General features: G+C 43.7%; 1 protein-coding gene across 1 annotated transcript; it reads left to right on the forward strand.

Annotated features, from left to right (window-relative positions):
• Positions 1-345: 345 nt before the first annotated feature.
• DDX54 (DEAD-box helicase 54) lies at positions 346-27989 on the forward strand. The gene is made up of 20 exons (XM_060785433.2): positions 346-486; positions 2985-3111; positions 4969-5039; positions 9576-9764; positions 10719-10768; positions 10984-11025; positions 12143-12238; positions 12838-12959; positions 13784-13845; positions 14761-14892; positions 16645-16855; positions 17260-17394; positions 17992-18213; positions 18332-18405; positions 20373-20567; positions 22065-22210; positions 23280-23393; positions 25851-25955; positions 26191-26288; positions 27681-27989. The coding sequence occupies exons 1-20, from the start codon at positions 409-411 to the stop codon at positions 27920-27922; spliced, it is 2511 nt and encodes an 836-aa protein (XP_060641416.2). The 5' UTR covers positions 346-408; the 3' UTR covers positions 27923-27989.
• The last annotated feature ends 6 nt before the right edge of the window (positions 27990-27995 follow it).

A 27995-nucleotide genomic window follows, 5' to 3' on the forward strand; every position in this document is an offset into this window, starting at 1 on the left:
CAAAATCATAATTTTTTGAGTGATGGTCACTGCTTGTCTTGGTGTGATTTCGTTCATTGGTTCTTTTGTTTTTAAGGTACTCATTATGCACAGAGCATTTATATATATATAAATAAATAGATGTAATGAAATGTGTAAAGATCTTGTCTCTGGTCAAGCTCTCCCACAGTAACGAGATGAGTGAGTTGTCTTAGTTTTACTATCTCTACGTGCTCAATGCTATGAGTGACAGAGGAGTTTAGGCATTGCCAGGCACAAGAAGTGCAGTCCGGGCGGGGCTTGAAGGAGGCTCCTCCCACCCTCTCGTCCAATCCCACGCCGGGTTTGAGTCTAAGTTCCGTCCCCGAGGAAACCTTTTTTCCTGCACGTGGCTGGCTTTGCTCAGAACTTCCTGGATCTTGGGTCCTAATGGCTCCGGCTCAGGCCTTCGGACGTCGGAGGAGAAGGAAGCGGCGGCCTAAGGACGAGGATGTGGCGGAGCAAGAGGTAGGGGCAGGGTCGGAGACGATGGGAGTTGGAGTTAGTTCCCACTCTCCCATCTGAACCTGAAGCCAAGCATGGGCAAGGTCGGGCATAATGGGAGTTGTCGTCCATTCGGATCTGGATGGCCCTCCGCCTTGTCAACGTCTGGCCCAAGTTGAGCATCGAATTTAATTGGAGGACCTAGGCCCCTTCTACACTGTCGTATAATCCAGATTATCAAAACAGATTATCATCCACATGTGGACAAGTTCAACAGAAAGGAAGAAACCATGAAAATGAACAAAATCTGGCTACCAGTATTACAAACCTCTAAAATCATAACAGTAAATAAAGAACAACACTCAAAAACAGGGGAACTCGAGACAAGAAACAATCAGGGACAGCTAATCACCTCTCAACAAAGATTTCCCTCAGGCAGTAAGTAGTCCGACCTTAAAACTGCCAGGCCATTAAATGCTAGTCAAGGTGGCCAATTAAAACATTCACACCTACCTCCAACATATATTGTGTCCAATTCTGGGCACCACAATTCAAGAGAGATATTGACAAGCTGGAATGTGTCCAGAGGAGAGCGACTAAAATGATAAAAGGTCTGGAGAACAAGCCCTATGAGGAGCGGCTTAAGGAGCTGGGCATGTTTAGCCTGAAGAAGAGAAGGCTGAGAGGGGATATGATAGCCATGTATAAATATGTGAGAGGAAGCCACAGGGAGGAGCTTATTTTCTGCTTCCCTGGAGACTAGGACGCGGAACAACGGCTTCAAACTACAAGAGAGAAGATTCCATCTGAACATGAGGAAGAACTTACTGACTGTGAGAGCCGTTCAGCAGTGGAACTCTCTGCCCCGGAGTGTGGTGGAGGCTCCTTCTTTGGACGCTTTTAAACAGAGGCTGGATGGCCATCTGTCAGGGGTGATTTGAATGCAATATTCCTGCTTCTTGGCAGGGGGTTGGACTGGATGGCCCATGAGGTCTCTTCCAACTCTTTGATTCTATGATTCTATGATTCTAACAGACAAAAGAGTTAAACCACTAAACTTGCTGACCAAAAGGTTGGCAGTTCGAATCCTGGGAGTGGTGTGAGCTCCCACTGTTAGGCCCAGCTTCTGACAAACTAGCAGTTTGAAAACACACAAATGTGAGTAGATCAATAGGTACTACTTCTGTGGGAAGGTAACGGTGTTCCATGCAGTCATGCTGGCCACATGACCTTGGAGGTGTCTATGGACAATGCCAGTTCTTCGGCTTAGAAATGGAGATGAGCACCACCCCCCAGAGTCGGACACGACTAGACTTAATGTCAAGGGAAACCTTTACCTATTATATATTATTATATTATATTGTGATATAATAATGTATTGTTATATTATATTGTATTTCTTGAACCCATAGCATTGGGTATTTATTATACTATGTTATTATATATTATTATATTTTATTATATCTATATAAATAAAAATGTAATGTTCGTTTGTGGGATGAACATAACTCAAAAACCTCTGGATGAATTGACACCAAATTTGGACACAAGACACCTCTCAGGACAACGAGTGACCATCGCTCATAAAAACACAGCAGAAGAGACTTAAAAAGCCAAAAAACAAAAAATACATGACAACGCATGTGTGAAACCACATATATACACATGCATACACACACAAAACACATATACACAGACTGGGCCACAGCAACGCGTGGCAGGGGATGGCTGACTAGTAGTAATATAATAATGTATTGTTATATACATTATACTATATTATTTGATCCCATAGCATTTGGTCATTACTATTATTTATTTATTTACAACATTTCTACCCTGCCTTTTTCACGCTTTCTCAAGGCGGCTTTACATACAGGCAACAATTTGATGCCCTAAAACACAATGTACACTTAAATACAAATTAAATTAGAATTTAAAAGTACATTAAAACATTTAAAACATCTAAAAACAATACATTACGGTAAGAGTTAAACACATAATCCACAAGCGTAATCCGGGCCGTTCTAATTGTCATTGTTCCAAGTATATTATATTTTTATATTACATAATATTATAATATTTTTATTTATTGGATAATACATTATTATATTGTTGGGAGGTGTTAGCTGGCCCTGATTGTTTCATATCAAGACAATCCTTTGCTTGTCCAACAAAGGATTCCACCAGGCAGACAGACTTTAAGATACAAGGCCATGCAAGGCTAATCAAGGTGGCCAATTGCAACATTCACACTTGCCTCAAGCAGACAAGAGTTCTTTCTCCCACCCTGGACATTCCACAGATATATAAACCCCACTTGCTAGTTTCCAACAGACTCACAACCTCTGAGGATGGTTGCCATAGATGGGGAGAAATGTCAGGAGATAATGCTTCTGGAACATGGCCATACAGCCCGGAAAACTCACAGCAACCCAGTGATTCCGACCTTGAAACCTTTCGACAACACAATTAAAACATGTTCAAAGTTAATGCGTTAAACTCTCTCCACCCTATCTTTGAAGGACTATGAGATGCCAGTCTCTGTTTTCCCTGAATCCGAAGGCGCCTCTGATGTGGAGCCGGACACCCAGGAAATGGTTCGGGCCCAGAACAAGAAGAAGAAGAAGTCCGGAGGCTTTCAGTCTATGGGTGAGAAGCAACTTTTCTGCAATGGGGAGGGAGAAAGCAAAATGCCAGCCTTTTGGTTGGCACCATGCCTTCCTCATTTACCTAAATGCAGCAACCTTTCCATTTGCATTGGCTTTACCTAGCAAGGTACAGTGTTCAGGAAGGATGGGAGTTGTTGTCCAAAACACTGCAATGCTTTGGGGGTTTCAACCAAGAGAAAAGCAGGGAATGAATTAATAATAATACTTGCATAATAATACAATCTATATACATATAAATGCTCAGTGCATAAGTACCTTAAAAACAAAAGAACCAATGAATGAAATCACACCAAATTTGGCAACAAAAATGTCTCACAACACAAGGAGTGACCATCACTCAAAAAATTATGATTTTGTCATTTGGGAGTTGTAGTTGCTGGGATTTATAGTTCACCTACAATCAACTCCATCAATGATGGAATTGAACCAAACTTGGCACACAGCACTCCCATGACCAACAGAAAATATTGGAAGGAAGAGACCATGAAAATGAACAAAATCTGGCTACCAGTATTAAAAACCTCTAAAATTACAACAGCAAAACAGCAGAGAGGAAACAACCAGGCACATCCTAACACCACTCAACAAAAGATTTTCCCAGGCTCAGCCAGGCCTTCAAATGCTAATGAAGGTGATCAGTTGAAACATTCACACCTAGCTCCAGCAGAGAAGAGCTCTTTGCCCCACCCCAGCCATTCCACAGATATATAAACCCATTGTCCTATTTCCAACAGACCTCACTACCTCTGAGGATGCTTGCCATAGATGCAGGCGAAACGTCAGGAGAAATGCCTCTAGAACATGGCCCTATAGCCCGAAAAAACCCACAAGAACCTAGTGATTCCAGCCATGAAAGCCTTCGACAATACAATATTGGAAGGGCTTGGTGGGCATTAACCTTGAGTTTGGGAGTTGTAGTTCACCTACATCCAGAGAGCACTGTGGACTCAAAACAATGATGGATCTGGACCAAACTTGGCACATGCACTCAATACGCCAAATATGAACACAGATGGAGTTTGGGGGAAATAGACCTTGACATTTGGGAGTTGTAGTCACTGGGATTCACAGTTCACCTACAATCAAAGAGCATTCTGAACCCCATGAACGACAGATCAGGGAAAACTTCCCACACAGAACTCCCATGACCAACAGAAAATACTTAAGGCCATCCAATCCAACTCCCTTCATCAGGACAAGAAAACGTAATCAAAGTCCTCCTGACAAAGAGCCATCCAGCCCTAGATATAGATAGCTAGATAGGTAGATAGATATGATTCTCACACCGAGAGATATAGTATTTTAGATTTGAAAGGGACCCTTAAAGAAGGACAATAATATGTTGTATGTTCCAGGGTGGGCAAACCAAACACTCTCCACAGCAACACCGACAAATAGCAAGAAATACTGTTTACCCATAAGCATAAAGAAATTACATATATTAGAAACCAACACTTTCTCATTACTTTATTTTCCAGATCAACAGACTGGGCCACAGCAACGCATGGCAGGGGACAGCTAGTATTGATATAATAATGATATTAAGGATGATGTATGCAAATCGTTATGGGTGTATGGACATCTGTGGGTTTGAGTTTTGTCCCTTTTTAAAAATTATATGTCTTACATACCTTATAATTTGGATAGGGATATCAAATTGCATGCAGTACAAATATATTTTTGAAAATAACGAGTTTCAGTCCTGACACAGCAAATATAGGCAACCTAATGCCCTCTAGCTATATTGGACGACTTCTTTCTTCTTCTTCATCATCATCATCATGTACCTGCTCCTTAGGAATGACATGGATCCTTCCTAAAGTATTTTCTCTTTCAGGTCTCAGCTACCCTGTTTTCAAAGGCGTAATGAAAAAGGGCTACAAGATCCCGACTCCCATCCAAAGGAAGGTGAGAAGAACCCCCATGGTGTTCATCTTATTTAGGGTTTACATAGTAAAGATCTGCCATGGATACGGGAATCATACTGTAGTGTGTGCATGTCTTTTCCATAGCACGGAGCCAGGGCAATTCAAGTGGGGCCAAACTGCATTCATTCTACATTGTAGATGTAGTGTATATACTCAAGTATAAACCTAGTTTCTCAGCCCTTTTTTTAGGCTGAGAAAGTCCCACTCGGCTTATACTCGAGTCAAGGTTATTTATTATTTTATTCTGTTTATTATTATTATTATTATTATTATTATTATTATTATTATTACAGTTATTATTTTACTCTATTCATTATTACTATATTTATCATTTTACTCTATTATTATTATTACATTTATTATTTTACTTTATTATTGTTATTATTACATTTATTGTTTTACTCTATTATTGGAAGGATACGTAAGCACATTTACATTGAAGAAAGGGAGAATAATGGTTTAATCAGAGTTGGACAGGCTTATCTTATATTACAATTCTATGTAAATATTCAAAAAATTTAATCTACTGATGCCTCAATTAATGTAATTGTATTGGTATCTATGTTTATTTTGAAATTGACCAGTAGCTACTGCATTTTCCATCCTCGGCTTATACTCGAGTCAATACGTTTTTTAATGCTAAAAGTCGGTGTCTCGGCTTATATTCGGGTCAGCTTATATTCGAGTATATACGGTACCCTGGATAGGGAACAGGGCGTTTGGCTTAAGCTTTTCCCCATTTATAATTGTTTTTAATTTAGACAGATTAAAGCAAAAGTTACATACAGAAATATGTAAAAAAGCAAACAAAAAACAAAACAATATCAACAACAAAAGATGAAAATAATGTTTCTAGAATTCGTCTACTACATCCTATAGGATACTGTTTATTTAACTCTGTTTTAATGTTTGCGTATTTGTATATTTTAAATTGTATGCAAATGCTTTTATATTAATCTGCTTTGAGTCTCATTTGGGAGAGACAAAGTGGGGTATAAATAAAAATAAATAAATAAAACTTTATTTATACCCCACCACCATGTCCCATAGGCATACACATGGGACAGAATGTCCACAACACATAAAAGCAAAAACAATCTACAAAGTCCCCTATGACCTTCTGGCAAACAAGCTAGTCAAACATGGGCTGGGCAAAACTACGGTTAGGGGAACTGTAATTGGTTAAGCGAACGAACCCAAAGGGTGCTCACCAATGCTTCCTCTTCATCCTGGAAAGAAGTGACGAGTGGAGTCTGTCCTGGGCCGGATTCTGTTCAACATCTTTATTAATGACTTAGATGAAGGGTTAGAAGGCATGATCATCAAGTTTGCAGATGGGACCAAATTGGGAGGGATAACGAATACTCCAGAAGACGGGAACAGAATTCAAAGTGATATTTAACAGGTTAGAGAGCTGATGGGCCAAAGCTCACAAAAGGAAGTTCAACAGGGACAAATGCAAGACACTCCACTTAGGCATAAAAAATGAAATGCAAAGATACAGAATGGGGGACGATGCTTGGTTCAATGGCAATACGTGTGAAAAAAGATCTTGGAGTCCTCGTGAACAAAAAGTTAAGCATGAACCAACAATGTCATGTGGCAGCTAAAAAAACCAATGGGATTTTGGCCTGCATCAATAGGAGTCTAGTGCCTAGATCTAGGGAAGTCATGTTACCCCTCTCTTCTGCCTTGGTCAGACCACTTTACCTGGAATCACACTATGTCCAGTTCCGGGCACTGCAATTTCAGGGAGATGTTGACAAGCTGGAATGTGTCCAGAGGAGGGCGACTAAAATGATCAAGTGCTTTGAGAACAAGCCCTATGAGGAGGGGCTTAAAGAGCTGGGCAAGTTTAGCCTGCAGAAAAGAAGGCTGTGAGGAGACATAATGAGGGCCAGGTATCAAGATGTGAGAGGAAGTCATAGGGAGGAGGGAGCAAGCTTGTTTTCTGCTGCCCTGGAGACTAGGATGCAGAACAGTGGCTTCAAACTGCCGGAAAGGAGATTCCACCTGAACATTAGGAAGAACTTCCTAACTGTGAGAGCTGTTCAGCAGTGGAACTCTGCCCCGAAGTGTGGTGGAGGCTCCTTTGGAGGCTTTTAAACAGAGGCTGGATGGCCATCTCTTGGGGGTGCTTTGAGTGCGATTTTCCTGCTTCTTGACAGAATGGGGTTGGACGGATGGCCCACGTGGTCTCTTCCAACTCTATGATTCTATGAAAACAACATACATTAAAACAAAAGCATCATGAAATACAAAAGCAAAATAACTAAAATGAGCATGACCGAGTTAAAAAAGGGATGGGCAAGGGATAGTGCAAATAGCGTACATAGGGCCGGAGAAGTGGATGAGATGTAGAACAGAGTACTGTCTGGCAGCCTAAGGGCCCAGCCTATATCACTAGGGACTAGTCATTCTTGAATGCTTGCTAGAACATCCAGGTTTTCAAATCCCTGCAAAAAGAGGACAATGTGGGGGCTTGCCTAATCTCCCTGGGAAGGGTGTTCCAAAGTCGGGGGGGCCACCACTGAGAAGGGCCTCTCCCTCGTCCCCACCAACCATGCTTGTGACGGTGGTAGAAGTGAGAGGAGAGCCTCCCCAGCAGATCTTAGAGACCACACCGGTTCATGGGGGGAGATGTGGTCACAAAGAAATAAACATAATAATAATTAATATAATGATAGCTACAACTACAAATCCCAGAATTCCATATGAAATTAAAGTGGAATCAAACTATTATTTCTGCCTTGTGTGGAAGGGCCCTATATAAGTTAGCTCTATAATTATAATTATTTAATTATTATAATAATAAACATCAAAGAAACAATAACTACAAACAATCGAAGGTCCCTTCCACAGAGCCATATAACCCAGAATATCAAGGCAGAATAACCCACAATACCTGCTTTGAATTGAACTATCAGAGTCCACATAGCTATAGGAATCGCACGACGCCCCTACTAAAGAAGCTCAATTGGCTGCAAATACATTTCCGGTCCCAATTCTAAGTGCATGTCATTACTTACAAAGCCCTAAATGGTTTGGGTCCAGCCTATCTTTGTGACTGCATCCCTCTCTATGAACTAGCGCGGGCGCTAAGATCTGCTGGGGAGGTCCTCTCCTTCCCGCTACCGTCACAAGCATGGTTGATGGGGATGAGGGAGAGGGCTTCCTCAGTGGTGGCCCCCTGGGTCTGGAATGCCCTTGCAAGGGAGATTAGGCAAGCATGTCTTTTCCATAGCATTGAGCCAGGGCAGTCCAAGTGGGGCCAAACTGCATTCATTCTACAGTGTAGGCACCATTGGTCCATCCTTTCCGCACAGAATAATACACTTCTGGTCCAACACCCCCCCCCCCCCCCCCAGTGATGGAGGTTTGGCCTCATCTTTGCTGGAAGAACACAATGAATAGGCCCCAGTCTTTCTTAAAGTTAGTTAGAGATTTCTCCTTAATCAACCTAGTAAGTTTAATAATTTCCACAAATTTGCTTATTTTCCTAAGCCGATCATCTTGGTACGGAATCATTGAGTCTTTCCATCTTTGAACGTAGGTCATTCTTGCTGTTCTTGTCACGTATAGCAATAACCTTCCACATTTTGTATTGAGTTGTTCATCTAACATCCCAAGCAGACAGAGTTCAGGTTTCATTTCAAATTTGACATTAACAATTGTCTTCAAAAAATGTAAGTACTGTATATACTTGAGTATAAGCCTAGTTTTCCAACCCCCCTTTTAGGCTAAAAAAGTTCCTCTTGGCTTATGCTCAAGTCAAGGTTATTGTTTTGCTCTGTTATTAGTATTGTTTTTATTACACTTTTTATTTTATTCTTAATTATTATTATGACATTTACATTATTTTACTCTATTAGTTTATTACATTTATGATTTTACACTATTTGTTATTGTTTTTATTACATGTATTATTTGATTTGATTTATTATTATTATTACATTTATTATTTTACTCTCTATTATTATTATTACTACATTTATTTCACTCTGTTATTACTGTTGTTATTACACTTCCATTATTTTACTCTATTATTTTTTATTACATTTATTATTTTACTCTATTATTATTATTGGAAGGATACGCAAGCACATTTACATACATTGAAGAAGGTTAGAAAAATGATTTAATTCAGAGATTGGCAGTCTTATCTTAAATTACAGTTTTATGTCAATATTTAAAAACATCCAACCTACTGATGCCTTAATTATTGTAGTTTTATTAGTATCTATTTTTATTTTGAAATTTACCAGTAGCTGCTGCATTTCCCACCCTCGGCTTATACTTGAGTCAATGGATTTTTCCAGTTTTTGTGGAAAATTAGGTGCCTCGGCCTATATTCAGGTCGGCTTATACTTGAGTATTTACGGTATTTGTGCTCAGTATTCCTGGGCCTTTTTACATGACCACCATATATGAGAAAAAGTGCCCACCTTTTCCCCGCATTTCCATCAATCACTGAACTGTCTTCCCCCTCTTGATGCGGACTTGGCTTGCTTTCCAGACCATTCCGGTGATCCTGGACGGCAAAGACGTGGTGGCCATGGCAAGGACCGGGAGCGGGAAGACGGCCTGCTTCCTCATCCCTATGTTTGAGAAGCTGAAGGCCCACAGTGCCAAGACGGGTGCCCGGGCCCTCATCTTGTCGCCCACCCGGGAACTGGCCCTGCAGACCCTCAAGTTCACCAAGGAGGTAGGTCCAAAGTGAAGTCGAACTACATTAGTCCCACAGTGGAGATTCACCCAGGGTTTGGAAGCTGTTGGACCTCCAGATGGTTTAGCTTTCAACTCCCAACATCTCTTGCTATGGGGCGTTTAGGAACTGAAGAGGGTCAGAGTTGTCACAGCCTTGTTTTTGTACCATAAAAATAACACTTCAGTTTAAGGATCTCCACTGGCTGCTGTTTATTTTCCGGTCCCAATTCAAGGTACAGGTTATCACCTACAAAGCCCTAAACCGTTTGGGACCCGCCTACCTTCGTGACCGTATCTCTCTCCACGTACCAACCCAGGCCCTTAGATCTTCGGGGGAGGCCCTCCTTTCACCCCTACCAATCTCACAAGCTCGCTTTGTGGGCACAAGGGAGAAAGCCTTCTCCTCTGTGGCTCCCTGGCTTTGGAACTCTTTACCTGGAGAGATCAGGAAAGCTCCTTTTCTAGAAACATTCAAAAAGTACCTTAAAACCTGGCTCTTGCGCTGCGCCTTTGGCGAGTAGGTGCACAATATGACACCATTGCACCCCTCAACGCTCTTCCCACTGGAATACACACCCTCCAAATGGGAAGTTTAGCTTCACAACTATGTGTGTTTTTATGAGTTCCCTGCAGATAACTTGCTCCTATTTTTATCCCATTAGAGTCTTTGAATCGTTTTTATCCCGCCCATTGTTATTGTGATTGTGCTTATTGGAATGTTATTTTATGACTGTGTTTATAATTTTTTTATTTCTTGATGTAATTTGATGGTGTTGTTTATTGCTTATGCTCTGGTTTTATTTTGTTGTAATTTGTTGTCCGGGCTTGGCCCCATGTAAGCCGCTCCGAGTCCCCATTGGGGAGATGGTGGCAGGGTATAAATAAAGATGATGATGATGATGATGATGATGATGATGATGATGATGATCTCTTTATTTCTTTCCTCCTGCAGCTTGGTCGATTCGCTGGCTTGAAAACGGCCCTGATCCTCGGAGGAGACAAGTAAGGTTTCCTTTGCAAAGAAGACTGTGTTAATCTGTTTGCTGTTGCAGGACTTTGCCTCCCATTATCCTTCACAATTGACTGTGCAGGATGAAGGCTCATGGGAGTTGTAGTTGAAACATCTACAGGGCCACAGTTTAGGGAGTTGGCCGATATTTTGTTTTGGAATCATTTTCTGTTCCCACATCTTTCTAGATTTGCTCTTTCTTTTCCAGAATGGAAGACCAGTTTGCTGCTCTCCATGAAAACCCTGACATGTGAGTCTTGAACGTTCAAGGAAAGGCCTTCTGGGTTGCATGGTATTTGAAAGGATTTTTTAGCAAGTGAAAATTGTGGCCGATTGAGCAGATTTTACAGGGAAAGGGTGAAAGGCTATTTTGTTACTGGAATTTGTAGTGATGGGACCCTAGAGTTGGAAGAGACCTCCCAGAGCCATCTAGTCTAAGCCCTTTCTGACACGCAGGAAGAAACAAACCAAGCCATGCCGACAGACAGCCATCCAGCCTCTGACTTTGGAATGCAATGACTAGCCTTTTGGATTTTCCATTTTCTCCTATCCTAGCCTTGAACTCCATAGATGAGCATTTCTCAACCTGGGCGTTGGGACTCAACAGGGTGTCAGAGGGGTCGCCAAAGACCATAAGAAAACACAGCATTTTCTGTTGGTCGTGGGAGTTCTGTGCTCCAAATTTGGTTCAGTTCCATCGTTGATGGAGTTCAGAATCCTCTTTGATTGTAGGTGAACTATAAATCCCAGCAACAACAACTCACAAATGTCAAACTCTATTTCCCCCAAACTCCACCAGTGTTCACATTTGGGCATGTTGAGTGTTTGTGCCAAGTTTGGTCCAGATCCATCATTGTCTAAGTTTACAGTGCTCTCTGGATGTAGGTAAACTACAATTCCAGAACTCAAGGTCAATGCCCACCAAACCCTTCCAGTATTTTCTGCTAGTCATGGAAGTTTTGTGTGTCAAGATTGGTTCAATTCCATTGTTGGTGGATTTCAGAATGCTCTTTGATTATAGGTTAACTATAAATCCCAGCAACTACAACTCCCAAAGGACAAAACCAAACACACCAGTATTCAAATTTGCGTATATTGGGTATTTGTGCCAAATTTGGTCCAGTGAATTAAAATACCTCCTGCACATCAGGTATTTACATTGCAGCTCATAACAGTAGCAAAATGACTGTTATGAAGTAGCAATGAAAATAATGTTATGGTTGGAGGTTGCCACAACATGAGGGACTGTATTAAGGGGTCACGGCATTAGGAAGGTTGAGAAACACTGCCATAAACAGCGAGCTGTGGGTTGTGAGGTGCCCTGCCCTTTTTGTCTGATTCAGTAATTGCATTTGCTTTGTCCCCAGAATCATTGCCACACCTGGACGGCTGATGCATGTGGCTGTCGAAATGAAGCTGAAGCTGCAAAGCGTGGAATATGTAGTTTTTGATGAAGCAGACAGGTTAGTTTTGGTGCCTGGTTAGTTATAAACTGCTTGGGATGATGACCTTTTTCTATTGGCATCCGATGGCACTTGGGTTTTTTCATGGTGGCATTGTGTGAAAGTACAGACCTGTCAGTTTTGAGAAGATCACAGGCTTTGGATGCCCAAGGTCTGAGGTTGAATCTTCTGTGTTTCCCTTTGAAAGTAAGAATTGTAATAATCATCAATAGTAGTAATCAAAATATCAAAAATAAATAGTAAAAAGGATGGTAAAGATTGAGGCCCCTTCTACACTACCATACAAAATCCAGATGATCTTCTTTGAACTGGATTATATGGCAGTGTAGACTCATATAATCCAGTTCAAAGCAGATAATGTGGATTATTTGATTTGATAATCTGGATTATATGGCAGTGTAGAAGAGGCCCAAGAAGGCACTCTGTCAGTCTTTTGTCCTTTGCATTGGCGCCTGGGCATTGAAGTCCAAACTATCTTGCCAGACTCTGGAAATTACGATCCTCAAATCTCTATTCTTTGGAGGGGAAGAACCTCCTCTTTTCTCTTCCTGCCTAGTTGATTGGTTTGCTTGATTTCTCATCTTGCTTATTCCCACCAGGCTCTTTGAGATGGGTTTTGCAGAGCACCTGAAGGAGATCATTTCAAGGCTTCCGGAAAGCCGCCAGACGGTGCTTTTCTCCGCCACTTTGCCCAAAGTCCTTGTGGAATTTGCCCGAGCTGGTAAGCCCTTGGGCCTGGCGAGAGGGGAAAAGGGTTAGGGTCTCAAGGCAATTGTGGCCATGGGGTGACTTGCATTGTGTTCTTGGTGGAATGGTCTTATGCCCGAGGTTGTCAGGCCGCTTTAGTTGGTAACTGGTGGTGTCCTGTGACTGAACACACACACCTCTGCCTGGGCTCAACTTAGTGGATATTTTGCAGACAAATAGCGTGTCCCATGTCAGTGTTAGGTACAGAGTAGAGAACCTTCAAGCCTCTTGGTTTGCTGGCCTTCAGCTTCCAGCAACCCCAGCCAGCATGGGCAATAGGAAGGCATGTTTGGAATCATGGCCTCAAAACTTCCCCTTGAGATCAGCCATATCATTATCCTGTGTGGCAAAGATGGTCCATATCAGGAAATAGATTAGTTTTATCATTCACTAATTCTCCCCAGATTTTTGGTGCATCCACTGCAGCCCCCTAGCCATTCCATGCTTGGGGGAGAACTGGGAAGATTGGAAATGCATCTGTTTAGGATCCTGGAGAAGTACCTGGCTGTTCCTGAAGAACCACCTGGCTATGGTCTTAAGAGGAGCATCTTGCTATGTTCCTGTTACCAGCTGCAAAATTATGTCATTCACTAGAATTCTCTAGAGATCTCAACCGAAATGTAATCCATTTGCATCTGGCTACAGGGACGTAGCCAAACACATTTCAGATCCCTCTCTTGCTTTCTGCCAGAGGGCTGGGTTGCAACAGCTGAGCAATGAGTTTGCGGGCATTTAGGTCAATGCAGAAGGAGAAAGAGAATACTCACGGGTTTCCTCCCCTCTTTTTACCCGTCTCAGGACTCACAGAACCCGTGTTGATCCGTCTGGATGTGGAGTCCAAGCTGAGTGAGCAGCTTAAGGTGAGGGACATTGCTTATGAGGTCAGATTGGTGATGATGATGGTCTAGGGAACTCTAGACCAGTGTTTCCCAACCTGGGAGTCGGGACCCGGGGGGGGGGGTCATGAGGGGGTGTCAGAGGGGTCAGCAACGACCATCAGAAAACAGTATTTTCTGTTGGTTGTGGGAGTTCTGTGTGCCAAGTTTGGTTCAATTCCGTTGTTGGTGGAATTCAGAATGCTCTTTGATTGTAGATTGTATAAATCCCAGCAACTACAACTCCCAAATGTCAAGGTCTATTTTCCCCAGACTCCACCAGTGTTCACATTTGGGCATATTGAGAATTCGTGCCATTGTTTGAATCCACAGTGCTCTCTGGATGTAGGTGAACTACAACTCCATAACTCAAGGTCAATGCCCACCAAACCCTTCCAATATTTTCTGTTGGTCACAGACATTCTGTCTGCCAAGTTTGGTTCAATTCATCATTGGTGGAGTTTGGAATGCTCTTTGATTGTAGGTGAAGTATAAATCCCAGCAACTACAACTCCCAAATAAGAAAATCAATTCTCCCCTCGCAACCCCAACAGTATTCAAATTTGGGTGTCTTGGGTATTTGTGCCAAATTTGGTCCAGTGAATGGAAATACACCCTGCATATAAGATATTTACATTATGATTCATAACAGTAGCAAATTACAGTTATGAAGTAGCAACGAAAATAATGTTATGGTTGGGGGTCAAGTCACCACAACATGAGGAACTGTATTAAGGGGTCGCGGCATTAGGAAGGTTGAGAATCACTGCTCTAGACCCACCAGAAGTTGACTGTAGTCTTGTGCTGGAAAACCAAGTTGCAGGGAGCTGAGTATAAGCAGGGAGAGCACCTAGCATGTGCAACGACCGTTGAATGCCTTGTGTCCATTCACTCCTCCAGCTCTCCTTCTATCACGTCCGCGCCGACGACAAGCCAGCCCTCCTGCTGTACCTCTTGAGGACGGTGGTGAGGCCCCAGGACCAGACCATTGTGTTTGTGGCCACCAAGCACCACACTGAGTATTTGAGAGAGGTATGTGGAGATCCCTGAGGATACATTCCCTCCTTAGATCCCATCTTTTCCCATAGACTTTGTTTTACTCAGTTCGTGAACATCCACATATTTCGGTTTCCACATGGGGACTAGAATCAAACCCTAGCAAATACCAAGGGCTTGTACTTCAATTTCAATTTCTCTTTTTTTAAAATAAAATTTTATTGTGTTATGTGAAAAAAGCATACAATCTACAAAATTCAACTGCCACAATACAAGTATACTTTCCCCAGTCCCACCACCCCCTCAATCCCACCCGTGAACCACCACCCATGACTTTCGACACCATTCCATATGGAGCTAGTATCTAACAAAAAGCTGTCCTTATTGTTAAACTAATAAATTCCCCGTCCGGCTATTTCAAAATCTATTTTTGTCTTCTTTTTTCAATACCCAAAGGCGAGTCTCCCAAGTGTCTAAGACTGTGTGATGTATTGGTAAATAATGCATGCAGATCCGAGTAGGTTGGCCTTTTGCAGCTGACAGGTGGTAATTTTGTCAGCGCCAATTGTGTTTAAGTGCAGGCCAAGGTCTTTAGGCACTGCACCCTGTGTACTGATCACCACTGAGACCACTTTTACTGGCTTGTGCCAGTCTTTGCAGTTCGATCTTTAAATCCTCGTATTGTGTCAGCTTTTCCAGTTGTTTGTCTTCGTGTCTAGGACTGTGTGATGTATCGGCAAATAATGCATGCAGATCCAAGTAGGGCGGCCTTTTGCAGCTGACAGGTGGTAATTTTGTCAGCGCCAATTGTGTTTAAGTGCAGGCCAAGGTCTTTAGGCACTGCACCCTGTGTGCCGATCACCATTGGGACCACCTTTACAGGCTTGTGCCAGATTCATCATTGTCATCATCATCATCTTCTTCACCTCCTCCTCCTCCTCCTTCTTCTTCCTCCTCCTCCTCCCCCCCTCCTCCTCCTCCTCCTCCTTTTGACATTATAATTCTTGCAATAAACTATATTGGCAGATTTCTACCTCTTTATGAATTCTCTCCTGAAATAGACCCAGTAGGTACATTTCTGGGTTTTTCTTGATCTTCTTAGAAATCATTTTGTTCGTTTCTTTAAACAACTTTTTCCAAATATTTCTTACCACCTTACAGGTCCACCAGACATGGAAGAAGGTGCCTTTCTACATTTTGCATCTCCAACATGGAGGCAAGTGTGAATGTTGCCATTGGCCTCCTTGATTAGCATTGAATAACCTTACATCTTCAAAGACTGGCTGCTTCCTGCCTGGAGGAATCCTTTGTTGGGAGGTGTTATCTGGTCCTGATTGTTTCATGTCAGGAATTCCCCTGTTGCTTGTCCAACAAAGGATTCCCCCAGGCAGGAAGCAGCCAGGCTTTGAAGCTGCAAGGCTATTCAGTGCTAATCAATGTGGCCAGTTGCAACATTCACACTTGCCTCAAGCAGACAAGATTTCTTTATCCCACCCTGGACATTCCACAGATATAAACCCCACTTACCTAGTTTCCAATAGACCTCACAACCTCGGAGGATGCCTGCCATAGATGTGGGTGAAATGTCAGGAGAGAATGCTTCTGGAACATGTCCAGGAAGCCCGGAAAACTCACAACAACCCAGTGATTCCGGCCATGAAAGCCTTTGACAACATATAATAAAGGAATGATCTCCAAGTTATACAAATATAGAGTGTCACCTGGAAGATCATGGAATCAAAACAGTCACGATTTCTTGGTTGCTTCAATGTATCTATGCATTTGCAGCTCTTAACAGCCCAAGGGGTGGACTGCACCCATGTCTACAGCTCGCTGGACCAGACGGCTCGCAAGATCAACATTGGCAAGTTCACCCATGGCAAGTGTCCTGTGCTGATTGTCACCGACTTGGCTGCTCGGGGCATTGACATCCCTTTGTTGGACAATGTCATCAATTACAGCTTCCCGGCCAAGCCCAAGCTCTTCCTGCATCGTGTTGGTGAGTTCTTGAGGTCTAGTTAACTCATGTTGGCTCCAGACCCTAGTTGATTCTCAACCTGGGGTCCCCAGATGTTTTTGGCCTACAACCCCCAGAAACCTCAGCCAGTTTATCAACTGTTAGGATTTCTGGGAGTTGTAGGCCAAAAACATCTGGGGACCCCAGGTTAAGAACCACTACCCTAGTTTCTTCACCACCCATCCACCCTTCCTGTATTCTTTTTTCCTATATGTCTGGCGTGGGTCACCCAGAATCAATGTGATTTAAAATAGACAGATAATTCAAAACCTACCAACAGGATTTTGCTCCTCTCTCCTGTAGGAATTACAAAAAAAGTTTCCACTCCTTCCAAGGATCTTTTGACTGACTAACTTCTTAATCAACTGTTATTTTCTGTGGTTTAGGTCGAGTGGCCCGAGCTGGCAGGAGTGGGACAGCTTACTCTTTTGTGGCACCAGATGAGACCCCTTATGTCTTTGACTTGCATCTGTTTCTAGGCCGGCCGCTGGTCCTTGCTAGTCCCCACGAAAAGCCTAAAGGTAGGTCATTTTGGTTCATTGCAGTGGCATCCACCAACAGGAGACCCTGCAAAATTAGTTTAAATACATGAATTTTGTTACCCCATCTGTTCCAGTTTATTAATTTTGGTGAAATACAAAATTCCAGTTGACAAGGATTGAATTTAAAATGTTTTGTTTCGGAATGGCGAAGTTCTGTTATCCTTGTTTTGCTTCTTTTGTTTACAATTGAGTGTCGTCTCAATAATTGGTCTTGCCTAATTACAGGCTGCGTCTTATCTGTTTCTTCTTGGCGTTCTTTTGGCGTTATTCCAATTGTGGGATTCATAAACGCAGGAGAATTAAAATTAGCATCTTCTCGTTTCTTTTGTATATATATTCTAGCTTGGAACATATCAAATTTAAAGTGTCCAGAGTTAAGAAAATTTGTTTAGCAAACAGTTCGTAAACAGATATAGACTCCTTATGCTCCGTGGTGTTAATCACAATGCTACTATCAGCGTCTATTTTCCTCTTTTTTAGCAATTTGCTTGGTTTGCCATTCTCCTTGCCTGGGGGAAACAGAACCAGTTGAAAGTCCCTGGGTTCCTCACCAGCTCTTCTGTTAATCCCTTTCAGATACAGACGGCATGTTTGGCCGCGTCCCACAAAGCATCATCGACGATGAGGAAAGCTTGCTGCAGACGGGCCACGAACGTTCCCAGGAGCTGCAGAGCCTTCGCCAGGTTGCTGACAATGCCCAAAAGCAGTACCAGAAATCGCGCCCGGCTCCCTCGTCCGAATCCATCAAGCGGGTCAAAGAGATGGACTTCAGCCTCCTGGGCATCCACCCTTTGTTCAGTGAGTGTTGCCTTTGCTGGGGAAAGTAACTTGGAAAGACTTTTCTGTCGCCTTGCTCGGTGTCATGGCTGAGGAGAGATTTGAACCCATTTTTCTTTTTTTCTTTCCCTCTTGTAAGGTTCACGCTTTGAGGGGGATGAGATGGAGCGGCTCAAGTTTGTGGACAGCATCAAAACCTATCGTTCCAAGGCTGTAAGTGTAGGGATTGGTTCTATTTGCACCCTGTTTATCTTCCAGGGAGCATTGCTGTTGTTGTTTGTTTATTTATTTACATGCCACCTTTTCTCTCTTAAGACTATATCACTGACGGCAATATGAATGCTTCCTAGGGGGTAAATCAGTTATGGGTAAACCCAGTCCCGGGGGCCAGATGCGCCCCCTTAGGCTCTTTTCTCAGCCCCTCCTCTTTCTCACCATCCCTCCCTCCCTCCCTCCCTCCCTCCCTTCCTTTTACCCTCCCTCCCTCCCTCCTCCCCCCCCCCCTCCTTCCTTCCTTCCCTTTTGTGTTTCCTTCCTTCCGTCCCTTCTCTTATTCCCTTCCTGCCTTCCACCATTTGGTCCTTCCTTCCCTCTTTCCTCCCTCCCTCCTTCCCTCTCTCTCTTTCTCCTTCCTTCCTTCCACCCTTCCTTCCTCTCATCCATCTCTTCCTCCCTTCCATCCTTCTCTTTTTCCTTCCTTCTTTCCTCCCTCCCTCCATTACCTTCCACCCACCCTCCCTCCCTCCCTTCCCTTTTTGTGTTTCCTTCCCTCTTTCCTCCCTCCTTCCCTCTCTTTCTTCTTTCTTCCTTCCCTTTTTTGTTTCCTTCCTTCTTTCCTCCCTACTTGCATTCCCTTCCACCCTTCCATCCTTCCCTCCCTTCCTTCCTTCCACCCTTTTGTCTTTCCTTCCTTCCCTCTTTCCTTCCTCCTTCCCTCTCCCTTTCTCCTTCCTTCCTTCCTTCCTTCCTTCCTTCCTTCCTTCCTTCCTTCCCTTTTGTGTTGCCTCCTTTCTTTCCTCCCTTCCTCCATTCCGTTCCACCCTTCCTTCCTTTCACCCTTCTCTTCCTCCCTCCCTTCGCTTTTTCCTTCCTTCTTTCCTCCTGGGGGATGTTTAACTGGGAGAAGAGAAGGTAGAGAGGGAACGTGAGAACCATGTTTCAAGATGTAAAAGGGTGTCCCGTTGAGGAGGAGGAGGGAGGGGGAAAACTAACTTTCTGCTGCTCTACAGACCAGGGCACAAGGGAGCAAAGGGTTCAAATGGCAGGGAAAGAAATTAGACTGAAAGGATAAGGAAGAGAACTTCCTGAACATAAGAGCTTCCTGAGCATGTTGCGCCAGCTCCACTGGCTGCCAGTTTGCTACCAGGCACAATTCAAAGTGCTGGCGTTAGCCTATAAAGCCCTAAACGGTTCTGGCCCAGCTTACCTGTCCGAACGCATCTCCCTTTATGAACCATGTAGGATGTTAAGATTGTCTGGGGGGCCCTGCTCTCAACTCCGTCTGCGTCACAAATTCATTTGGCAGGGATGAGAGACAGGGCCTTCTCAGTGGTGGCCTCTCGGCTATGGAACACCCTTCCTAGGGACATTAGATCAGCTCCCTCCCTTTTGACTTTCTGAAAAAAAGTCAAAACCTGGCTGTTCAAGCAGGCGTTTGAAAAGGCAGTGTAACAGACATAGGAATATGGAAGAATTGGACTATGAGATCAGATTACGTTATTATGTAGGAGACGAAATGATTTGTTTTTATTCATTTGTTATGGTCTTAATTGATATGTTAATGCTTTTAAATGTTTTAAATGTTTTTATGATGTTGTTGGCATAGAATTGTTGCCTTGTGAACCGCATTGAGTCGCCTGGGGGCTGCAAGGGGTGGTATAGAAATGTAGCAAATAAATAAATATTGTAAAGTCAGAGTCAGTCTGTTTTGATCAGATCCAACTCTACCCAAAGTGGCTTCTGCGTCCATATCTGTGGCTGATCTTAGGCCTGTCAAGGGCAAGAATCATAGAATCCTAGAGTTGGAAGAGACCTCATGGGCCATCCAGTCCAACCCCCTGCCAAGAAGCAGGAAAATTACATTCAAAGCATCCCTGACAGATGGCCATCCAGCCTCTGTTACAGAAGGAGACAAAGTCCTCAGCTTGCCCCATGTAAATGCTGCTGCTGTGTTTCCTTAGACCATCTTTGAGATCAATGCCACCAAGAAGACCTTGGCCAGTGACGTCATGCGTGCCAAGCGGAACTGTGACCGGCAGCTTATCGACCGCCACCAGCGGAAGCAGCAGGAGAGGTTGTCCTTGGCAGCCGCAAAAGCCCCAGCGACTCCTCCTGCTGCACAAGAAGCACAGGAGGAAGGGGAAGAGCACATTCAGGTGGGTACTCCTGCAGGCACTCTGCACATGCTCTAACAGAGTAGGCTGTGCCGTCTCTGGTTTGTATGCATTGAGTAAATTAGCACAATCTTATTTGTCTGTGTTTGGCCCTGAAGTTCACTTTTGCAGCCTGTAGAAGCCATCCCGTTTCTTGTTTTGAAGATTGATGCAATTATGGGACCGTTTGCCACCCCAAAGACCCCTCCAAAGCCTCTTTTTGGGGGTTTTGGTTGGGAATAGTGACTGGAAGAGATATAAAGCTAGTAGAAGTGATATAACTGGAAGTGATGTAATGCAAAGCTCAGATCCGATGGCTAAATGAGCAGTTGGAATTTCAAACAGATCTGAACACCTTCCTCTTCCAGAAGGCCCACCCAGTCAGTTTTAATCATGAATTTTAAACTCGTGTCTTGTGTCCACCACGGCCCCTTCTACACTGCCGTATAAAATCCAGATTATCTGCTTTGAACTGGATTATATGGCCATGTAGACTCATAATCCAGTTCAAAGCAGATAACGTGGTTTATCTGCTTTGATGGAACCACAGTGGCGCAGTGGGTTAAACCCACTGCTGAACCAAAAGATCACTGGTTTGAATCAGGGGAGCGGGGTGAGCTCCCGTTGTTAGCCCCAGCTTCTGCCAATCTAGACATTCAAAAACATGCAAATGTGAGTAGATCAATAGGTACCGCTCTGGCGGGAAGGTAACAGTGCTCCATGCAGTCATCCAGTCAAAAGTTTCAAAGTGACATCCATCAGCTAGATTTCCAGGAGCTTAACAAAAAGCAGTGACCAACTCTGAATATGAATTCCAAAAATCATGAAGGCAAAAAGCAAGAAACTGCAATCCAAGGATGGTTGCACTTAAACTAGAATTATATCCAAAAGCTTGAAAACATGAACATAACCATAATCCAAAAGCTTGCTACTTGAAAGAAGATTTCTAATCCAAACAGGGTGCATGGAACTTAAACAGATACAGACCCAAGAACAGAACTCCTAACTTGGAGCTCCTAAGACAGGCAAATTCAGTGTTGATCTCCCCACCGAACATTAACTCCAATTCCTTCAGAATACTCCCTCTTGCCCATGACATCACTCTTTCTCACATCTGGGTTCCCCTTGTTTATCTTTCAGCCTCTGGAAACAATGAATTTGTCTCTGTTTCGCACTATCCCATCTGAGCTGTAAACGCTGGGTTATCGGTAACCCTCTTGTCTCTTCCACATTCCTTTCAGAGTCAAAACCTGGCTGATTCCCATGAGAATCATTGCCTGTTTCCTCGACAACAGATCTACCCAAAACATTCCCATCATCTCAAAAAACACTTTTGCTTTCCCCCACAGAAACACCAGGCTCAATCAGAAAATCCCTATCCTCATCCTCAGAGGCTTCACAGGCCTCAACAGTAGGATTGGGAATTTGTGTTTCCGGTTCTCCAGATCTCCCTTCCCAGTGTCCAGTGTTTCCTAACCTTTCCTTCCACTTTTCTCCCAGGAGGTCTTCTCCAGTGTGGTAGGAAGGAAACGGAAGCAGAACCCAACAAGAAAGGACACAGAGAAGAAGAAGCAGCGGCTGTCAGTGCAGCCGGAGAAAGAGTTCTACATCCCCTACCGGCCCAAGGATTTTGACTCTGAGCGCGGGTAGGTGGCCCAAAAGAGTTTCCACTTGAATCTCAACAGTGGTAGAGCACATGCTTTTGGACACGGAAGATCTCAGGTCCAGTTCTTGGCATATTTTTAATTTTTTAAACTGCTGCATTTGCCCGGCCATAGGTTTTTTAAATCCTTGTGTATTACTGTTTATTAGTTATTGTTTATATGTGATTTATATTAATTGTATTGTATTTATTGTTTTTGTTTATTGCTTTTGTTTATTGATGTACTGTTGGGCTTGGCCTCATGTAAGCCGCTCTGAGTCCCTTGGGGAGATGGTGGCAGGGTATAAATAAAGTATTATTATTATTATTCTAATTATTATTATTATTATATTTTCTGATACAAAATGGGATAGCAAATAACACTATTTATTTACATTATTTCTATCCCGCCTTTCTCTACCCTGAAGGGGACTCAAGGCAGCTTACAGATAGGCAAAAATTCAGTGCCTTAACCACAGTATACAATTAAAATACATTTGAGTTAAAATTAAAAATCAACATGAAATACATTGTAAAACTATGCAACATGGTTTTGATTCCTGGGTTATCAATGTCATTTCCTAATTGGTTCTATCATAAAAACATGGGTAAAGTTGATCTAACTGTAACAGTTTGTTTTTGTGGGACATCCTGCGACAGCACATTTTGCTCTATTTTTTCAATCTCATTATCAAGTCTCAACCAATTCAACATAGTTTGTGGCAGCCACAAAAACCAAATTTCTGGAGTAGAATAACTTTCAAAGTAAGGACCATACAATTAAACAGGAAAGAATACTTTTCAAAGCAGGAACAGAAAGTTTTGTTGCATAGTGTCATGAGAGAGATGTTTTTCTCCCCCAAAGAGTCATTGCCAAGCTTGGTGCCAGCTTTCTTTTTTCCTGGCGATCCCCAAACAGTGGGACTTAACCCTCAGTGCACAAAAGTTCCCAGCTTCCGTGCTTGACTTTCCTCCCAAAAGACCTGCTAGCCACCCAGCCTTATAGGAATACAGCAAGTATCTGCCAGTTGGATCAGGCACTGCCATTTCCCTATATTCTCATTTCCATCCAGGCTCTGCGTCGGCAGAGAAAGCAGTGCCTTTGAGCAGCAGGCTTCGGGCGCCGTCCTGGATCTGATGGGCGATGAGAATGAAAACATGAACAAGAACAAGAAGCTCCTGAAATGGTGAGAATGTCTTATAAATTGTATTTCTTTTTTCTGTTTCGCCCGGAGATGTTGCATGGAGAAGGCATATTCCAACGCTGGCATTTTTTCATTTCACAAAGGGAACTTTTAAAACTTGTTTGTTCGTTGGATGGAGATGTCACCACATTCATAGGGAATCCCTACAGTGATTGGCCTTCTGCATGAAGCCAATGGGCAATGTTTGGTCCATGGGTCAAACTTTTTATAGCCCTAGATGCCCCCAAATGGCCTTTATTGGACTGAATGTATTTTGGAGCTCTCTGACATACTATTTTTAGTATGCACTTGGGAGGACATTTGGGAGCAAAATTATATATTATTATTATTATTATTAGCTTGGGTACCCAGCGTTGCCTGGGTTATTTGAAAAAGTCTTTTTTTTATTTTACAAAATGCATAGGGTTGTGGTGAACTACAACTCACATCATGCCAGGTTAACCACGAGAAAATCCATCAGTATTTAAAGTCTGTCGTGTTGGGCAAGTTTGCTCTCTACATGCATCTTCAGTGTGGTCCGTGGGGTCTCTGGCTGCAGGATGAACAACTCCCACCATGGTGGGTCAGTCACCTCAAACCCCTCCAGTTGGTCATGGGAGTTCTGTGTGCCAAGTTTGATCCAGGTCCATTGTCGGCAGGGTTCACAGTTTCTCTAGTTGTAGGTGAAGTACAAGTCCCAGAAATCAAGGTCAATCTCTCCCATACCCCTCCAGTATTCAAATTTGGGGGTATTGGATATGTGTGCCAAGTGTGGTCCAGATCCATCATCATTTGGTTTCACAGTGCTCTCTGGATGAAAGTGAACGAAAACTCCCCCAAATCAAGGTGAAAGCCCTCCAGTATTTTTTGTTTGTCATGAGGGTTCTGTGTGCCAGATGTGGTCCTTTGTTGGTGGAGGTCCTTTGTTGGTGGAGGTCACAGGTGGAGGTCCTTTGTTGGTGGAGGTCACAGAGTCTTGATGCAGGGTGAACTACGTCTTCCATCATGTTGCGTTAGTCTTCCAACCCCCCTCCAGTATGTTCAGTTGCTGATCAATCCCACTCTGTTTTCTGCACTGTACAGAAAAGACTAGGAAAATGTTATGGGAGAGGTAGTGGGAAGGGCCACGCAAATTCCACAGTAATAGAGAAGAGTCAGAAACACTGAGATGTCTGTGGTAGAGGAAACACATAAAATCTAGGATGATATTGTCCCCAAATGAAAGCCCTCACCTGGGTGGTGGGCAGTATGGTGTTTGTGGAGGACATTGGCAGGGCTCTTGGATTTGTTCACAGTGATCACTATAATTTGGAATGTCATTAGAGGGAGGGCCTTTGGTGAGTCAGTCTCCCAACCCCCTCCGGTATGTTCAGTTGCTGATCAATCCCACTCTGTTTGCTGTGCCCTTCAGAAAAGAGTAGGAAAGGGTTATGGGAGAGGCAGTGGGCGGGGTTATGCAAATTCCACACCAATTGAGGGAGTCAGAAACACTGGGATGTCTGTGGTGGGGGAAATGCATAAAATTTAGGATGATGTTGTCCCCCAATGAAAGCCCTTACCTAGGTGGTGGGCAGTATGGTGTTTGTGGAGGACATTGGCAGGGCTCTTGGATATGTTCACAGTGCTCGCTATAACTTGCAATGTCATTGGAGGGAGGGCCATTGGTGGCTTCGCATAGCTGTTTGTGGAAATGGGAGCCTGCCTGTGAAAGTTGGCAGCCCAGCCAAACCCACATACATATTTTCATTTATTATGAATATAGATAAAAATTATTATTTTGCAAGTCAGTGCAGCCTTTCCAGGGACCTAAAACGCCCTCCTACTTCTGAAAGCTGCCCCCCCTCCAGCATAAAAACTCACGCTCAAGCCTCGTCCATTTGAACCATTTTAATTTTTGAAAAAATCGCTACCTTTCATCTTAGCCGAAAGGACGAGGAGCAATTTTTTAAAATGATGCCTGTTTTTTCATGTTAATTACTGGGGAAAATCAGAATGGCAGGAACCCTTTTAGGAGAGGCATGCACTTTAGTTCAATTAGGAAGGATCAATTTGCCTCTTCAGGTGGCAACCATTTGGAGCCATCGTGAAACCAACGGGAACTCTCTTTTATTTTCTCAAACGCTGTGCCGTCTTAAAATTATGGGGATGGTTTAGGCAACAAAGCATGGAATGGGAGCTCCTGTTGTTCTTTTTCTCAGCCATATTGTTTTGATGTTGTTTACAATTGTGATTGTTTTATATTTTGTCTGATGTTTTTAAATGGTTGTGTTCTATTAGTAATTTTCAGGCTTGTCCCTGGTAAGCCGCCCCAAGTCTCTTTGGGAGATGGTTGGTGGGGAATAAAAAGAAAGTTGTTATTGTTGTTGTTGTTGTTGCCTTCCAGCTACTTTAGCCTATGGAGTAGGCAAATCATCCCCTTGGGAAGTAATATATATTTTGGTCACTAATGTCACATTCCAGGGATCGGAAGAAGAAGCGGTTTGTGGGACAGACCGGCCAGGAGGATAAGAAGAAGATCCGCACTGAGAGCGGAGCGTACATCAGCAGCTCCTACAACCGGAACCTGTATCCTTCTGCTGGGTGGGGTGGTATAGTGCCAAGGGGCGTCTTTCCTGCCCAATCTGGGTTCAGAGACAAAGGAACAGACAAGATGGAAGTTTTGTCTGATTTCATTGGCAGCCAGGAGTGAGAGCTTGCCTTTCCTAGATGGTTTTCAGCAAGGGAGGGAGGAAGGGTACTCTGGCAAGTTACAAAGGGACATTCTCGGAACGTTAGACTTCCTGACCCTGCTTGCCCACAGCTACGAGAAATGGAAAAAGCGGAACAAGATTGATGAGCAGGACTCTGACGTGGAGGCGGAAAGCGAGCACCGGGCAGGAAAGAAAAGGAAAGGGAGAGGTGAGGAGAGGGCATTGGTGCCGTCCTGAACTGTGACCCACTTTCCCCAAACCCTTGCTTTATCCTTTGATGTCCAGACGCCTCTGAGTTTTGCACTCCATTTTCCCAGTAAAATTGTGCTGTTCCACATTGTGTGCACAGAAAAGCATGGCAGGAGAGCGGGAAATTCAAACTGCATGATTTTAAGGCAAGGCTCAGGATGGTGGTGGATAGATATGCATGGATTTTTTTTTCCTAGAAGAGGGATTGTCAGGCCGCTGAAATCTCAGGGAACCAAGCAGAGGTTGTAAACTCACTCCCATCATCCTTAGTCAGGATCTGTAATGGTGGAAGTAATAATGATAATAATAATAATAATAACAACAACAACTGTATTTTTATACCCTGCCTCCATCTCCCTGAAGGGAATCGGCGTGGCTTAAATGTGAACAAGCTCAACAATACAGTGAAAACATAACACATTAAAATACATAATCACCAAAGAATAACAAAAAGCAATATAACAAGATAAACAACATTATGCAATGTATAAAACAAACATCAGAACCAACAGCCAGTATTCATTGTCTCATTGTGGGTGGGCGGACTGGTGCCAACAACGATAGAGGGTAGTTAGTGAGTAAAGTGCATATATCAAATAGCAGCTATATGATAAGAAGAATTTATCATTCAAGATTTTGATATAACAATAGTAAAGTGGTTAAGGACAAGATTTTTGGGTCCTAACTGGGGCCAGCTGTCCAGGGAATTGCCTAGTCAAAAGCACAGTGGAACATCCACATCTTTAAGTCCTTGCGGAAAGTGGACAGAGAGGTGCTTGCCTGATCTCCCTAGGGAGGGAGTTCCTGAGCCGGGGACCACGACTGAGAAGGCCCTTTCTCTCATCCTCAACAGCCACACCTGAGACCGAGGTGGAAGTGAGAGAAGAGCTTCCCCAGAGGATCTCAAAGATCGTGTGGGTTCGCAGGGGAAGATGTAGTCACAAAGATAGGCAGTTCCTGAACCGTTTAGAGCTTTATAGGTGATGACCTGCACCTTGAATTGGGACCGGAAATTTATCGGCAGTCAGTGGAGCTGTTTAAACAGGGGGGTTGACCACTCCCTGTAGTTTGCTCCCCTTAGCAACCTGGCCGCTGATCTTGTTGCAATCCAACAACCTCTGCATCCTTGATCAACATTTTTGCAAGGTTGGGAATGCTACCTTGACTTCGGGTGGGGATGCTGGGGCTATTCAGATGTTGTTGGACTCCAGGCCCCATTAGGTGGTCAATGGCTCATAAGTCTGGACAGTGGTTCTCATCTGGTCTGGAATTCTCCCTCCTCGTGTCTTTCGAAGCAGAAAGAGAGGACATGTCAATAACGCCACCTGAGTCTCTTGTTTCTCCCCCAAAGGTGCCCGTCCGACGCCATCTCCCCACGGCAGCCGTGGCCCCCAGCAGGGCAAGGTCCGGTCCGAGCTGAAGACCAAGCAGCAGATCTTCAAGGAGCGGAAGAAGAAGGCCAAGGAGCGCTTCCTGCAGACGGGAGGTCTGAAACGCCTGAAGTCCCGCAACCGCCAGCACCTACGAGAGATGCGCCGCTCGGCGTTTGGGCGCGGAGCCACCAAGAAGGGCAAGATGCGGAAGAGGATGTAGCTGGGTGCCCGGCGTTCGGGACCCACCTATTACTAACTGAGCGAACAATTAAAATTATTTTTCCCCAGTGAGC

Source organism: Anolis sagrei, chromosome X (assembly GCF_037176765.1).
Source record: "Anolis sagrei isolate rAnoSag1 chromosome X, rAnoSag1.mat, whole genome shotgun sequence".
Taxonomy (NCBI): domain Eukaryota; kingdom Metazoa; phylum Chordata; class Lepidosauria; order Squamata; family Dactyloidae; genus Anolis; species Anolis sagrei.